Here is a 16,007-nt window from a genome sequence, read left to right on the forward strand (position 1 = left end):
CCGGATCCAAGACTTTATTTGGGATCCTTTGGGATCTTGGGGGATCCACCGGGACCCCTCCCCCCTTCCCGGCCCCCCCCGCACCCATCCCCGCCCCCGGAGCTGGATCCCTGAGCGGATCCTTCGGAATCCTTTGAGACCTTCCGGGATCCTTTGGGACCCTCCGGGATCTTGGGGGATCCACCGGGACCCCTCCCCTATTTCCGGCACCCTCCGCACCCATCCCCGCCCCCGGAGCTGGATCCCTGAGCGGATCCCAGGGCAGACCCCTGAGCGGATCCCTGGCCCTGGCCAGATCCCTGGGCAGATTCCAGGGCGGATCCCTGTCTGGATCCCTGACCGTACCCCTGACTGGATCCCTGACCGGATCCCTGGCCGTACCCTTGACCGTACCCCTGACTGGATCCCTGACTGGATCCCTGACTGGATCCCTGTCTGTACCCTTGACCATACCCCTGACCAGATCCCTGGCCATATCCCTGGCCGTACCCCTGACTGGATCCCTGACTGTACCCTTGACTGGATCCCTGACTGGATCCCTGGCCGTACCCCTGACCATATCCTTGACTGGATCCCTGACTGGATCCCTGGCCATATCCCTGGCCGTACCCCTGACTGGATCCCTGACTGTACCCTTGACTGGATCCCTGACTGGATCCCTGGCCGTACCCCTGACCATATCCTTGACTGGATCCCCGACCAGATCCCTGACCATACCCCTGACCATATCCTTGACTGGATCCCTGACTGGATCCCTGGCCATACCCCTGACCATATCCTTGACTGGATCCCTGACTGGATCCCTGGCCATACCCCTGACCATATCCTTGACTGGATCCCTTACTGGATCCCTGGCCATACCCCTGACCATATCCTTGACTGGATCCCTGACTGGATCCCTGGCCGTACCCCTGGCCGTACCCCTGACTGGATCCCCGACCAGATCCCTGACCATATCCCTGACCATATCCTTGACTGGATCCCTGACCGGATCCCTGACCGGATCCCTGGCCGTACCCCTGAGTGGATCCCTGGCCGTACCCCTGGCCGTACCCCTGAGTGGATCCCTGGCCGGATCCCGGCCCCCGGCGGATGGGGAAGCGCCCCCCGAGGCGGGCGGGGTGCCGCAGCCCCGGCACGAAGGGGATCCCGGGGTTCTTGTAGCCGGGGCGCTGACGGGATCCCGCGGATCCCCCGAAGGATCCCGGGCCGCCCCCGAAGGAGCCCGAATCCCCTCCGTAGGATCCCGAGGATCCCCCATAAGATCCCGAGGATCCCCCATAGGATCCCAATCCCCCGTAGGATCCCGGACCACCCCCAGAGGATCCCGGTCTGCCCTGGGATCCTGATCCCCCGTAGGATCCCGAGGATCCCCCATAAGATCCCAATCCCCCGTAGGATCCTGGACCGCCCCCATAGGATCCCGGTCTACCCTGGGATCCTGATCCCCCGTAGGATCCCGAGGATCCCCCATAAGATCCCAATCCCCCGTAGGATCCTGGACCACCCCCATAAGATCCCGGTCTGCCCTGGGATCCCGATCCCCCGTAGGATCCCGAGGATCCCCCATAGGATCCTGATCCACCCCCATAGGATCCTGATCCCCCATAAGATCCCAATCCCCCATAGGATCCTGGACCACCCCCGTAGGATCCTGGTCTGCCCTGAGATCCCGATCCCCCGTAGGATCCCGAGGATCCCCCGTAGGATCCCAATCCCCCGTAGGATCCCGGACCACCCCCGTAGGATCCCGGTCTGCCCTGAGATCCCGATCCCCCGTAGGATCCCGGCCTGCCCTGGGATCCCGCGGATCCCCCGTAAGATCCCGATCCACCCCCATAGGATCCCGATCCCCCGTAGGATCCCAGCTTGCCACCATAGGATCCCGGTCTGCCCTGAGATCCCGATCCACCCCCATAGGATCCAGACCCTCCATAGGATCCCGATCCCCCGTAGGATCCCGGACCACCCCCGTAAGATCCTGGCCTGCCTTGGGATCCCGAGGATCCCCCATAGGATCCCGAGGATCCCCCATAGGATCCCGATCCCCCGTAGGATCCCGGACCACCCCCGTAAGATCCCGGCCTGCCCTGGGATCCCGAGGATCCCCCGTAGGATCCCGAGGATCCCCCATAGGATCCCGATCCCCCGTAGGATCCCGGACCACCCCCGTAAGATCCCGGCCTGCCTTGGGATCCCGAGGATCCCCCATAAGATCCCGGTCTGCCCTGAGATCCCGATCCCCCGTAGGATCCCGAGGATCCCCCATAAGATCCCGGTCTGCCCTGAGATCCCGGCCTGCCCCCATAGGATCCTGGTCTGCCCCCGTAAGATCCCGAGGATCCCCCGTAGGATCCCAATCCCCCGTAAGATCCCGGCCTGCCCTGGGATCCCGAGGATCCCCCGTAGGATCCCGAGGATCCCCCGTAGGATCCGGACCCTCCGTAGGATCCCACGTCACCCCCGTAGGATCCCGAGGATCCCCCGTAGGAGCCAGATCCGCCTCCCCCTTGGGATCCGGGCCTGCCTGATCCAGAGCCGGGTTTTCCAGATCCAGATCCGGGTCTTCCTGATCCGGATCCAGATCCCGGTCGGCCGGATCCCGATCCGTAGGATCCCGAATTCCCGGAGGATCCCAATCCGTAGGATCCCGAACTTCCCGATCCGTAGGATCCCGAGCTTCCCCCGTAGGATCCCGAGCTTCCGGAGGATCCCGAGGCGGATCCCGATCCGGCGGATCCCGGTCTGCCCCCCTGGCACTGGGAGGATCCCGCTCGCGATCCCGAGGAGGATCCCGACCCCAGCTGGGGGCTGAGCAGCCCCAGCGGATCCTTGCAGGGATCCACCCCGGCCGTCAGCGGCGCCAGCGAGCCGGAACCGGAAGCGGAACCGGAAGTGGAATCGGAACCGGAAGCGGAATCGGAGGCGGAACCGGAAGCGGGGCGGGCGCAGAGCCCGGCGGTGCCTGGGGGGAGGGGAGGGCTCAGGGGATCCAGTACGGCCCAGTTTGGACCAGTTTGGACCAGTTCCCATCCCAGTTTGGCTCAGTCCATCCCAGTTCATCCCAGTCCATCCCCGTTTAACCCAGTTCATCCCAGATCATCCCAGTCCATCCCAGTCCATCCCAGATTCCGTATCCATCATTCCCAGTCCCTCCCAGTCCCTCCCAGTTCCTGTCCCAGTTCATCCCAGTTTGTCCCAGTCACCACAGCCCCTCCCAGATTCCGTATCCATCACTCCCAGTTCATCCCAGTGCTCCCAGTTCATCCCAGTCCCTCCCAAATTCCCTATCGCTCCATCTCCGTCATTCCCAGTCCCTCCCAGTCCCTCCCATTTCCTGTCCCAGTTTCCCTCCTTGACCTTGTCCCCAGTCCCCATTCCCAGTTCAATCCCAGTCCATCCCAGTCCATCCCAGTTCATCCCAGTTCGATCCCAGTCCATCCCAGTCCATCCCAGTCCATCCCAATTTGATCCCAGTCCATCCCAGTCCATCCCAGTTTGATCCCAGTCCATCCCAGTCCATCCCAGTTTGATCCCAGTCAATCCCAGTCCATCCCAGTCCATCCCAGTTCATCCCAGTTCGATCCCAGTCCATCCCAGTCCATCCCAGTCCATCCCAATTTGATCCCAGTCCATCCCAGTCCATCCCAGTTTGATCCCAGTCCATCCCAGTCCATCCCAGTTTGATCCCAGTCCATCCCAGTCCATCCCAGTTTGTTCCCAGTCCATCCCAGTCCATCCCAGTTTGTTCCCAGTCCATCCCAGTCCATCCCAGTTTGATCCCAGTCCATCCCAGTCCATCCCAGTTTGTTCCCAGTCCATCCCAGTTTGATCCCAGTCCATCCCAGTTTGCTCCCAGTCCATCCCAGTTTGCTCCCAGTCCATCCCAGTCCATCCCAGTTTGATCCCAGTCCATCCCAGTCCATCCCAGTTTGATCCCAGTCCATCCCAGTTTGATCCCAGTCCCTCCCAGTCCCTTCCAGTCCATCCCAGTCCATCCCAGTTCAATCCCAGTCCATCCCAGTTTGATCCCAGTCCATCCCAGTTTGTTCCCAGTCCATCCCAGTCCATCCCAGTCCATCCGAGTCCATCCCAGTCCCTCCCAGTTCGATCCCAGTCCATCCCAGTTCCCCCAGTCTCACCCAGCAGCAGCAGCAGCAGCACCGGGGGCCGGCGGGGCCCGGGCGGAGCCATCGGGGCCAGGTGAGACCAGGTGAGACCAGGTGGGGACGGGAGGGGACAGGAGGGACCCGGGGCCACCTTAAATAGCCCAGGTGAGGGTGGGGGAGGGGCCCAGGTGAGGGTGGGGGAGGGGCCCAGGTGAGGGTGGGGAGGCTCCGCCCACCCCCCAAATCCTCTGAGTCACCGGGATTGACCCGCTTGGGGTGGGGGGACACACCTGGGACACACCTGGGGACAGCGGGGACACACCTGGGGACACACCTGGGGTACACCTGAGACACCTGGGGCACACCTGGGTACACCTGGGGGGGATGGGGTCACACCTGGGGTACACCTGAGACACCTGGGGCACACCTGGGGTACACCTGGGGGGGATGGGGTCACACCTGGGGACACCTGAGACACCTGGGGCACACCTGGGGTACACCTGAGACACCTGGGGACACACCTGGGGACACCTGGGGGGGATGGGGACACACCTGGGGTACACCTGAGGGGGATGGGGACACACCTGGGGTACACCTGAGACACCTGGGGGGGATGGGGACACACCTGGGGTACACCTGAGACACCTGGGGCGCACCTGGGGACACCTGGGGGGGATGGGGTCACACCTGGGGACACCTGAGACACCTGGGGCACACCTGGGGTACACCTGAGACACCTGGGGACACATCTGGGGTACACCTGAGACACCTGGGGGACACCTGAGGGGATGGGGACACACCTGAGGACAGTGGGGACACACCTGGGTCACACCTGGGGACATCTGTGGGGTAATTGAGATACCGGGAGCACACCTGAGATACACCTGGGGACAAACCTGAGATACCTGGGGCACACCTGGGGACACCTGAGACACCTGGGGGCACACCTGGGGGTGGATTGGGACACCTGGGGCACACCTGGGGGTGGATTGGGACACCTGGAGCACACCTGGAGCACAGCTGGAGCACACCTGGGGGTGGATTGGGACACCTGGAGCACACCTGGAGCACAGCTGGAGCACACCTGGGGGTGGATCGAGATATTTGGGTCACACCTGGCTCACACCTGGGGCATCACCTGGGGCATCACCTGGAGGGGATTGGGATACCTGGAGCACGCCTGGGGGTGGATTGGGATACCTGGAGCACACCTGGCTCACACCTGGGGCATCACCTGCTTCTCCCCCACTTGAGGGAGGGCAGGTCTCACCTGGCCAGGATCCAGGGCAGATTTTGGGCTCACCTGTCCAGGTGTGGGGTCAGGCATCACCTGGCCGGGATCAGGATCAGTTCACCTGCCCAGGTGTGACCTCACCTGGCCAGGTGTGGGGGGCAGATTTGGGGCTCACCTGTCCAGGATCAGGGGCAGATTTGGGGCTCACCTGCCCAGGTGTGACCTCACCTGTCCAGGATCAGGGGCAGATTTGGGGCTCACCTGCCCAGGTGTGACCTCACCTGGCCAGGATCAGGGGCAGATTTGGGGCTCACCTGCCCAGGTGTGACCTCACCTGTCCGGGATCAGGGGCAGATTTGGGGCTCACCTGCCCAGGTGTGACCTCACCTGGCCGGGATCAGGGGCAGATTTGGGGCTCACCTGCCCAGGTGTGACCTCACCTGGCCGGGATCAGGGTCAGGATTTGGGCGCGGCCGACGCCGAAGTGACCCCGACCCCCCACCCCGGGGCGCGGCCCCGGGTGAGCTCAGGTGGGGGAGGGGTCCCCAGGTGAGCTCAGGTGGGGGAGGGGTCGCCAGGTGAGCTCAGGTGGGGGCGGGGCCCCACCGGAAGCCGCCGATTGCAGGGGTGGGGGAGGGGAGACGCGGCCACTGCCCCTCCCCCACCCCCGAGGGCATCCCGGGAATGCGGGGGAGGGGCCGGGAGGGGAATTTGGGGGAATTTGGGGAAATTTTGGGGGATTTTGGGGGAATTTGGGGAATTTTGGGGGAATTTGGGGAAATTTGGGGAATTTTGGGGGAATTTGGGGAAATTTTTGGGGATTTGGGGGAATTTGGGGGAAAATGGGGGGAAATTTTGGGGAAATTTGGGGGGATTTTGGGGAATTTTGGGGAAATTTGGGAATTTTGGGGGAAATTTGGGGGAATTTGGGGGGATTTGGGGGAATTTGGGGTAAATTTAGGGAATTTTGGGCAATTTGGGGGGATTTGGGAAATTTGGGGTAAATTTGGGGAATTTGGGGGGAATTTGGGGGAAATTTGAGGGAATTTGTGGGAAATTGAGGGAATTTTGGAGTAATTTGGGGTAAATTGGGGGGATTTGGGGGAATTTGGGAGAATTTGGGGGGAATTTGGGGAAATTTTGGGGAAAATTGGGGAATTTTGGGGTAAATTTAGGGTATTTTGGGGGAATTTTCGGGGATTTGGGGAAATATGGGGGATTTGGGATAAATTTAGGGAGTTTTGGGATAAATTGGGGTAAATTGGGGGGATTTGGGGGGGATTTGGGGTCTGGGGTGGTCGCGGGAAGGGGAATTGGGGGAAATTCGGGGAAATTTGGGGGAAAATGGGGAAAATTTGGGATTGGGGGGGTCCCAGGAAATGAAATTTGGGGAGAATTTGGGGGGATTTGAGCAAATTTGGGGAAAATTGGGGGGATTTGGGGTCTGGGGCTGGCAGGAAAGGGAATTTGGGCGGAATTTGGGCAGAATTTGGGGGAATTTGAGGCGATTTTGAGCAATTTTGGGGCTCCCCTCCCAAAACCCGCCGAGGCCCCACCCCCCCTCTCCACCAAGCCCCGCCCCCTCCGCCAAGCCCCTCCCCCATTTCCGCGCACAAAGAGGAAACCCTTCCCCTCCCCCACCCCCCAAAAAATTCGGGGTGTCCCTCCCTCCCCTCCCCCACCCCCAAAATCCCCCAAATTCCCCCCAAAATCCCCGCCCCTCCCCCACCCCCCCGATTTTTTTATCCCTTCACATTTCACCCCCTCCCCCCCCCCAAATTTCCCCCCCCCCAATTTTTTACTCCCCCCCCTCCCCCCTCCTCCCCCCCGCCCCTCCCCCCACTTCCCCCCCCGCCCCTCCCCCCCCCCAGGAAAAGCCGCTTTTCCTCCCCCCCGCCCCTCCCCCACCCCCCCTCCCCCTCCCCCCCCCCCGCCGCTTCCTCCGGGTCCCTCCCGCGCTCCAGCCCCGGGTGAGTATTTGGGGGGACCCCTCCCCAAAATCTGGGGGGGTCCCGCGGTGGGGGTGGGGGTGGGGGAGGGGCGGGACCCCGCGGTTTTCCCCTCCCCCACCCCCCCCTTTTTTTTTTTTTTTTTTAATTTTTATTTTTCCGCTTTTTTTTCCCCTCCCCCACCCGCCACACCCCGCGCGCTGCTGGGGGAGGGGGGCGCGACCCCTCCCCAAATTTAGGTGGAGGCTCTCCCCTTCCCCTCCCCCACCAATTCGGGGATTTCCCGCGGGATTTTTGGGGCGTTTCCCGCCGATTTTGGGGTTTTTTTTGTTGGTTTTTTTTAAATTTTTTTTTCCCGCGCGCGGATTTTTTTGGGGGGATTTCCCCTCCCCCCCACTCCGCCCCCCCCCCCGGATTTTTGGGATTATCTGGGACCCGCACCCCAAAAAAATTCCTGAGAGCCCCGCCCCGGATTTTTGGGATGCGGGATTTGCTGGGATTGCTCCGAAATTCCCGGAATTCCCCCCAAAAAATCCCCCAAATTCCCCCAAAATTCCCTCAATTCCCCCCAGAATTCCCAGATTTCCCCCCAAAAATCCCCCAAATTCCCCGAAATTCCCTCAATTCCCCCCAAAATTCCCCTGATTTCCCCCCCAAATTCACCGAAATTCCCTCAATTCCCCCCAAAATTCCCCTGATTTCCCCCCAGAATCCCCCAAATTCCTGGAATTCCCCCCAAAAATCCCCCAGATTCCCCCAAATTCCAGGATTTCACCCCCAAATCCCCCAAATTCCCCAAAATTCCCTCAATTCCCCCCAAAATTCCCCAGATTCCCCCCCAAATTCCCCAAAATTCCCGGATTTCCCCCCCAAAATCCCCAAAATTCCCCAAAATTCCCGGAATTGCCCCCAGAATTCCCCTGATTTCCCCCCAAAATCCCCCAAATTCCTGGAATTCCCCCCAAAAATCCCCCAAATTCCCCGAAATTCCCGGATTTCGCCCCAAATTCCCGGAATTTCCCCCCAGATTCCCTCAAATTCCCGGATTTCACCCCAAAAATCCCCCAGATTCCCCAAAATTTCCGGATTTCACCCCAAAATCCCCCAAAATCCCTCAAAATTCCCTCAATTCCCCCCCAAAATTCCTGGAATTCCCCCCCAAAATCCCCCAAATTCCCCAAAATTCCCGGAATTTCCCCCCAAAATTTCCCGGGATTTCCCCCCAAACTTCCTCCAAATTCCTGAAATTTTGGGGCTTTCGGGGATTTTGGGGACCCCGCCCCACTGGAAGGGCGGCGGTCACGAGGGGCGATGTCCCCAAATGTCCCCAAATGTCCTTAAATGTCCCCCAAATGTCCCCAAATGTCCCCCAAATGTCCCCAATGTCCCCAAATGTCCCCCTGGGCTCCTTCCCTGGTGGCCCTGGTGGCCTCTGTCCCATCTCTGGTTGTCGCTGTCACCTTTCTGGTGGCCTTGGTGGCTCCTGTCCCCACCACGTGTCCCTCCACTGTCCCCAAACCCCAAATCCCACTGTCCCCAATGTCCCCGGTGTCCCCAAATCCCCCTGATGTCCCCAATGTCCCCAATGTCCCCATTGTCCCCAACTGTCCCCCCGCTGTCCCCAGGATGGCGCAGGTGCCCCCCTGGAAGCTGGGTCCCCAATGTTCCCAATGTCCCCAATCCCCCCACTGTCCCCAATGTCCCCGCTGTCCCCAGGATGGCGCAGGTGCCCCCCTGGAAGCTGGGTCCCCAATGTCCCCAATGTCCCCAATGTCCCCAATGTCCCCAATGTCCCCCCGCTGTCCCCAGGATGGCGCAGGTGCCCCCCTGGAAGCTGGGTCCCCAATGTCCCCAATCCCCCCAATGTCCCCAATCCCTTTGGTGTCCCCAATGTCCCCAATGTCCCCAATGTCCCCAATCCCCCCAGTGTCCCCAATCCCCCCAATGTCCCCAGTGTCCCCAATCCCCCAGTGTCCCCAATGTCCCCACTGTCCCCACTGTCCCCAATGTCCCCAATGTCCCCACTGTCCCCAATGTCCCCCAGTGTCCCCAATCCCCCCAATGTCCCCACTGTCCCCAATGTCCCCACTGTCCCCAATCCCCCCACTGTCCCCAATGCCCCCAATGTCCCCAATGTCCCCATTGTCCCCAATCCCCCCAATGTCCCCAGGGTCCCCAATCCCCCCAATGTCCCCAATCCCCCCAATGTCCCCAATGTCCCCCTGCTGTCCCCAGGATGGCGCAGGTGCCCCCCTGGAAGCTGGGTCCCCAATGTCCCCAATGTCCCCAATGTCCCCAATGTCCCCCCGCTGTCCCCAGGATGGCGCAGGTGCCCCCCTGGAAGCTGGGTCCCCACTGTCCCCACTGTCCCCAATGTCCCCAATGTCCCCCCGCTGTCCCCAGGATGGCGCAGGTGCCCCCCTGGAAGCTGGCGCTGCTGGAGCGGCGCCGCCGGGAGGACGAGGCCGCGCGGCGCCGGGAGCGGGAGCAGCGCGAGCGCCAGGCCCAGGTGCCCACCTGGAAACGGGAGCTGCTGCAGCGGCGCCGCGCCCGGGCGGGGCCGGCCGGCACACCTGGGGGCACACCTGGGCAAGGAGGCACACCTGGGGGCACACCTGGGGGAACACCTGGGGGAGCACCTGGGGGCACACCTGGGGGAGCACCTGGGGGCGCACCTGGGGGAGCACCTGGGGGAACACCTGGGGGAACACCTGGGGGCACACCTGGGCAAGGAGGCACAGCTGGGGGCACACCTGGGGGCACAGCTGGGGGAACACCTGGGGGCACACCTGGGGGAACATCTGGGCAAGGAGGCACAGCTGGGGGCACAGCTGGGGTCACACCTGGGGGCACACCTGGGCAAGGGGGCACAGCTGGGGGCACAGCTGGGGGAGCACCTGGGGGCACACCTGGGCAAGGAGGCACAGCTAGGGGCACACCTGGGCAAGGATGCACAGCTGGGGGCACACCTGGAGGCACACCTGGGCAGGGGGGCACACCTGGGCAAGGAGGCACAGCTAGGGGCACACCTGGGCAAGGGGGCACACCTGGGGGCACACCTGGGGGCACACCTGGGGGCACTCCTGGGGGCACACCTGGCTCAGGGGTTATACCTGGCCTGGGGGGCCCATCTGAGTCAGGGGGCTCACCTGGCATGAGGGGCACACCTGGGCAGGAAGGTTTAGGGGGGTCCCACCTGGTGCTGGCGCCGGGGATGGAGAAATGCGGCCGTGCCGAAAATCCCACCCGGGACCCCCAAAATCCTCCCCAAAATTCCCCTCAGGATCCCCAAAATCATCCCCAAAATCCTTCCCAGGATTGCCAAAATCAGCCCCGAAATTCCCCCCAAGATCCCAAAAATCTTCCCAAAAATTCCTCCCAAAATCCCGAAAATTCCTCCCAAAATCCCGAAAATTCCTCCCAAAATCCCGAAAATTCCTCCCAAAATCCCGAAAATTCCTCCCAAAATCCCCCAAATCCACCCCGGGGCCGGGTCAGCCACCTGCGGAGCCGCTTTGTCCCCGAGCCAGGGGGGGACGAGGGGCCTGGGGGGGTCACCGTGGGGTCACCTGGGGGTCAAGGGTCAGCCAAGGACACGGGAGGGGTCAAAGGTCATGGAGTGACCGCCAGCCTGGGGACAGCGGAGGGACAGGGGACGGTCAAAGGTCATGGAGTGACCGCCGGCCTGGGGACAGCGGAGGGACAGGGGAAGGTCAAAGGTCATGGAGTGACCGCCGGCCTGGGGACAGCGGAGGGACAGGGGACGGTCAAAGGTCATGGAGTGACCGCCGGCCTGGGCACAGTGGAGGGACAGGGGAAGGTCAAAGGTCATGGAGTGACCACCGGCCTGGGGACAGCGGAGGGACAGGGGACGGTCAAGGGGATGGTCAAGAACTGGGCAGTGGTGGAGGGCCGGAGGGGTCAGGGGTCAGCGGGGACATTGGGGACAGCGTCCGGCCACGAGCCCAAGCCCTCGGTGACCCCTGTGGTGACCACGGTGACCACCAGCCCTGTGACGTCACCGGTGTCACCAGAGGGGGGTGGCGCTGTCCCTGTGTCCGGTGACGCTGCCCAGGTGTCCGGCGGCTCTGTCCCCAGGGCTGGGGTCACTGTCCCCACACCTGGTGACGCTGTCCAGGTGTCCGGTGCCACCGTCCCCGTGTCCAGCGGTGTCCCCACGTGCGGCGCCACTGTCCCCACGTGCGGCGCCACTCTCCAGGTGTCCACCTCCCTCCCAGACTCCGGTGCCACCGTCCAGGTGTCCGGTGCCACCGTCCAGGTGTCCACCTCGGTCCCCTCAGCCCCCCGGCCGGTGTCACCTCGCCGTGACCCCCCGTGTCCCCCGCCGTGTCCCCACCCCGCCCTGCAGCGCCGCAGCGGCAACACCATCACCGTGCGGCCGCGCCGCGCCGCCGGCCCCACAGGTGACCCCGCGGGTGTCCCAGGTGGCCCCCCGGGTGTCCCCCCGGGTGGTGGCCCCGGGGGCGTGGCCGAGCCCCCCAAGAAGCGCTACCCCACGGCCGAGCAGATCCAGGTGATCGGGGGGTACCTGGCGCTGCCCCGCTCCTGCCTGGCCAAGGGAGAGCCCCGGCGCAAGAAGGTAACGCTGGCACCTGGCGCACCTGTCTGGCACCTGGGTCACCTGTCTGTCACCTGGGTCACCTGTCTGTCACCTGTTACCTGTGTTACCTCTGTCACCTGTCTGTCACCTGTTACCTGTGTCACCTGTCTGTCACCTGTGTCACTTGTTACCTGTGTTACCTGTGTCACCTGTTACCTGTGTTACCTGTGTTACCTGTCTCACCTGTCACCTGTTACCTGTGTTACCTGTGTCACCTGTCTGTCACTTGTTACCTGCATTACCTGTGTTACCTGTGTCACCTGTCTGTCACCTGTAACCTGTGTCACCTGTCACCTGTGTCATCTGTTACCTGTGTCACCTGTCTGTCACCTGTTACCTGTGTTACCTGTGTCACCTGTTACCTGTGTCACCTGTCTGTCACCTGGGTCACCTGTTACCTGTGTTACCTGTGTCACCTGTCACCTCTGTCACCTGTCTGTCACCTGTTACCTGTGTTACCTGTGTCACCTGTCTGTCACCTATTACCTGCGTTACCTGTGTCACCTGTGTCACCTGTCTGTCACCTGTGTCACCTGTTACCTGTGTCACCTGTCTGTCACCTGTGTCACCTGTTACCTGTGTTACCTGTCTCACCTGTCTGTCACCTGTCACCTGTGTCACCTGTCTGTCACCTGTTACCTGTGTTACCTGTGTCACCTGTCTGTCACCTGTTACCTGCGTTACCTGTGTCACCTGTGTCACCTGTCTGTCACCTGTAACCTGTGTCACCTGTCACCTGTGTCATCTGTTACCTGTGTCACCTGTCTGTTACCTGTGTTACCTGTGTCACCTGTTACCTGTGTCACCTGTCTGTCACCTGGGTCACCTGTTACCTGTGTTACCTGTGTCACCTGTCACCTGTGTCACCTGTCTGTCACCTGTTACCTGCATTACCTGTGTCACCTGTGTCACCTGTCTGTCACCTGTTACCTGCGTTACCTGTATTACCTGTGTCACCTGTGTCACCTGTCTGTCACCTGTTACCTGTGTCACCTGTCTGTCACCTGTTACCTGTGTTACCTGTGTCACCTGTCTGTCACCTGTTACCTGTGTTACCTGCGTTACCTGTGTTACCTGTGTCACCTGTCTGTCACCTGTTACCTGTGCTACCTGTCTCACCTGTCTGTCACCTGTTACCTGCGTTACCTGTGTCACCTGGCTGTCACCTGGGTCACCCACCTGTGTCACCTGTTACCTGGGTAACCCGCCTGTATCACCTGGCTGTCACCTGTGTCACCTGTCACCTGTGTCATCTGTCTGTCACCTGGGTGTTACCTTTGTCGCCTCTGTGTCACCTGTTACCTGTGTTACCTGCATCATCTCTCTGTCACCTGTCACCTGTGTCACCTGGCTGTCATCTCTCTGTCACCTGTCTGTCACCTGTGTCGCCTGGGTGTCACAGGTGTCACCTTTGTCACCTGTCTGTCACCTGTGTCACCTGTGTCCCCACATCCCCCCAAAGTTCCCAAAGTCCCCAAATCCCCCAAATCTCCAAAATCCCCCAAAATCCCCCAAATCCCCCAAATGTCCCCAAAAGTCCCCAAATCCCCCAAATTCCCCAAATCCCCCAAAATCCCCAAAGTCCCCAAATCCTCCAACGTCCCCAAACGTCCCCAAATGCCCCAAATCCCCCAAATCCCCCAAATCCCCCCAAATCCCCCAAATGTCCCCAAAAGTCCCAAAATGCCCCAAACTGTCCCCAAAGCTGCAGATCTGGTTCAGCAATCCCCAAATCCCAAATGTCCCCAAAGTCCCCAAACTCCCCAAACGTCCCCAAATCCCCTCAATGTCCCCAAATCTCCCAAATGCCCCAAATCCCCCCAAATTCCCCAAATTCCCCCCAAATCCCCCAAATTCCCCAAAGTCCCCAAATGTCCCCAAATCCCCCAAATCCCCCAAATCCCCCAAAAGTCCCAAAAGTCCCAAAAGTCCCCAAACTGTCCCCAAAGCTGCAGATCTGGTTCAGCGAGCGCGACCTGGAGCGAACCTTCTGCTACCCCTCGGAGGGGGCGGCGCTGGCGGCCTGGGGGGGACCCCCCGAGGAGCCCCCCGGCGGGACCCCCAGCCCGGGACCCCCCAGGACCCCCCAGGAGGAGGAGGAGGAGGAGGAAGAGCCCCCTCCCCCCATGCCGGGGGGGCTGGGGGGCCGCGCCCTGCTCGTGGGTGGGTGCGGGGCGGGGATTTTGGGGGGGGGTTTGGGGGATTTTGGGGGGAGTTTGGGGGATTTTGGGGGGGTTTGGGGGTCTTGGGGAAAAGTTTTGGGGGTTTTGGGGGGGATTTGGGGAGATTTGGGGGGATTTGGGGTTCTTGGGAAAAGATTTGGAGGGGAAATTTGGAGGGTTTGGGGGAGATGGGGGGATTTTGGGGGGGGTTTGGGGGATTTGGGGAGGTTTTGGGGTCTTGGGAAAAGATTTTGGGGGGGTTGGGGGAAGTTTGGGGGATTTTAGGGGGAGTTTAGGGGGATTTGGGGGGAGTTTGGGGGATTTTGAGGGGATTTGGGGGTCTTGGGAAAAGATTTTGGGGGTTTGGGGGGGATTTGGGGGATTTTAGGGGGTTTGGGGGGGTTTGGGGGTCTTGGGAAAAGGTTTTGGGGGGGATTTGGGGGGAGATTTGGGGGGTTTGGGGAAAATTTGGGGATTTTGGGGGGAGTTTGGGGGGGTTGGGGGTCTTAGGAAAAGATTTTGGGGGTTTGGGGGGGTTGGGGGGAGTTTGGGGGGAGTTTGAGAGGGGTTTGGGGGTCTTGGGAAAAGATTTTGGGGATTTTTGGGGGGATTTGGGGCGGGTTGGGGAGAGTTTGGGGGATTTTGGGGGGTTTGGGGGGGTTTGGGGGTCTTGGGAAAAGATTTGGGGGGGATTTGGGGGGAGATTTGGGGGGTTTGGGGAAAATTTGGGGATTTTGGGGGGAGTTTGGGGGGGTTGGGGGTCTTAGGAAAAGATTTTGGGGGTTTGGGGGGGTTGGGGGGAGTTTGGGGGGAGTTTGAGAGGGGTTTGGGGGTCTTGGGAAAAGATTTTGGGGATTTTTGGGGGGATTTGGGGCGGGTTGGGAGAGTTTGGGGAATTTTGGGGGGATTGGGGGAGTTTGGGGGTCTTGGGAAAAGATTTTGGGGGGGTTGGGGGAAGTTTGGGGGATTTTAGGGGGAGTTTGGGGGATTTGGGGGATTTTGGGGGGGCTTGGGGGTCTTGGGAAAAGATTTTGGGGGTTTGGGGGGGAAATTTGGGGGGTTTGGGGGAGATTTGGGGATTTTGAGGGAGTTTGGGGGATTTTGGGGGGGTTTGGGGGTCTTGGGAAAAGATTTTGGGGGTTTGGGGGGGATTTTGGGGGGATTGGGGGAGTTTAGGGGTCTTGGAAAAAGATTTTGGCGGGATTTGGGGGGAGATTTGGGGGGTTTGGGGAAAATTTGGGGATTTTGGGGGGATTTTGTGGGGGTTTGGGAGTCTTAGGGAAAGATTTGGGGGGATTTGGGGAGATTTGGGGGGTTTGGGGGTCTTGGGAAAAGATTTTGGGGGTTTAGGGGAAATTTGGGGGGCTTGGGAAGGAATTTGGGGGCGAGATTTTGGGGGGGAATTTGGGGGGGATTTGGGGGTCTTGGGAAAAGATTTGGGGGGATTTTGGGGTTTTTTAAATGTAATTTTTGTGGGGTTCTGATAAATTTTGGGGTCATTTTGTGGGGAGGGGGCCCCTAACCCATCCCCCTCCCCCCCCCAGATGAATCCTGCCGTCGGTAACCCCGGCCCAGCCCCCCCGGGACCCCCCCGGAGGGGCCGGACACTCGGACAGGGCCGGACACACGGACAGAGCTTCAACCCCCCCCAAAACCCCCTTGGAGGGGGGTTCCAGAACATTCCACCCCCCCCCGGCGGGGTCTGGGGGGGTTTTTTTACCCCATTTTTTAGGTTTTTAGTACCGGGTTTTTTTTTTAATTATCCCTAACGAGGTTTTTTAGCCTAATTAAAGGGTTTTATACCTGGGGGGGGAGGGAATTTTGTCAGTATTGGGCTCCCAGTTTGGACTAGGCCTGGACCAGTTTGGACTGGAAGGGGTGTGGCCAAAGCCATGGCAGTATTTTTTGGGGGGGGGGGAGGGGGTGGAGCTG

At 60.9% G+C, this 16,007-nt stretch overlaps 2 protein-coding genes across 4 annotated transcripts; one reads left to right on the forward strand and one right to left on the reverse strand.

Moving 5' to 3' along the window:
- LOC132322678 (fibroin heavy chain-like) lies at positions 1 to 4,240 on the reverse strand. The gene is made up of 2 exons (XM_059837351.1): positions 4,143 to 4,240; positions 1 to 2,965 (listed from the first exon to the last, which is right to left on the reverse strand). The coding sequence occupies exons 1-2, from the start codon at positions 4,192 to 4,194 to the stop codon at positions 198 to 200; spliced, it is 2,820 nt and encodes a 939-aa protein (XP_059693334.1). The 5' UTR covers positions 4,195 to 4,240; the 3' UTR covers positions 1 to 197.
- Positions 4,241 to 10,281: 6,041 nt separating this feature from the next.
- On the forward strand, positions 10,282 to 15,883 carry PPP1R18 (protein phosphatase 1 regulatory subunit 18). Of its 3 annotated transcripts, none has more exons than XM_059837346.1 (4): positions 10,282 to 11,367; positions 11,431 to 11,892; positions 13,863 to 14,076; positions 15,620 to 15,883. In XM_059837346.1, the coding sequence occupies exons 1-4, from the start codon at positions 10,447 to 10,449 to the stop codon at positions 15,637 to 15,639; spliced, it is 1,617 nt and encodes a 538-aa protein (XP_059693329.1). In that variant the 5' UTR covers positions 10,282 to 10,446; the 3' UTR covers positions 15,640 to 15,883. The 3 variants fall into 3 exon arrangements, with proteins under 3 accessions (XP_059693329.1, XP_059693330.1, XP_059693328.1); XM_059837347.1 differs by having other exon boundaries at positions 10,284 to 10,896; positions 11,113 to 11,892; XM_059837345.1 differs by having other exon boundaries at positions 10,285 to 11,892.
- Positions 15,884 to 16,007: the final 124 nt, after the last annotated feature.

This window comes from Haemorhous mexicanus (genome assembly GCF_027477595.1).
Source record: "Haemorhous mexicanus isolate bHaeMex1 chromosome 32 unlocalized genomic scaffold, bHaeMex1.pri SUPER_32_unloc_2, whole genome shotgun sequence".
Lineage (NCBI taxonomy): Eukaryota > Metazoa > Chordata > Aves > Passeriformes > Fringillidae > Haemorhous > Haemorhous mexicanus.

Excerpts from the sequence above, each read along its gene's own strand:
- LOC132322678 (XM_059837351.1), bottom strand. The coding sequence starts at position 4,194 with ATGGCTCCGCCCGGGCCCCGCCGGCCCCCGGTGCTGCTGCTGCTGCTG. Across the intron at positions 2,966-4,142 it reads GCTGCTGCTGCTGCTGCTGG|GCACCGCCGGGCTCTGCGCC; the intron begins GTGAGACTGGGG and ends CCCTCCCCCCAG.
- PPP1R18 (XM_059837345.1), top strand. The coding sequence starts at position 10,447 with ATGAGGGGCACACCTGGGCAGGAAGGTTTAGGGGGGTCCCACCTGGTG. Across the intron at positions 11,893-13,862 it reads GAGAGCCCCGGCGCAAGAAG|CTGCAGATCTGGTTCAGCGA; the intron begins GTAACGCTGGCA and ends CTGTCCCCAAAG. Across the intron at positions 14,077-15,619 it reads GGGCCGCGCCCTGCTCGTGG|ATGAATCCTGCCGTCGGTAA; the intron begins GTGGGTGCGGGG and ends TCCCCCCCCCAG.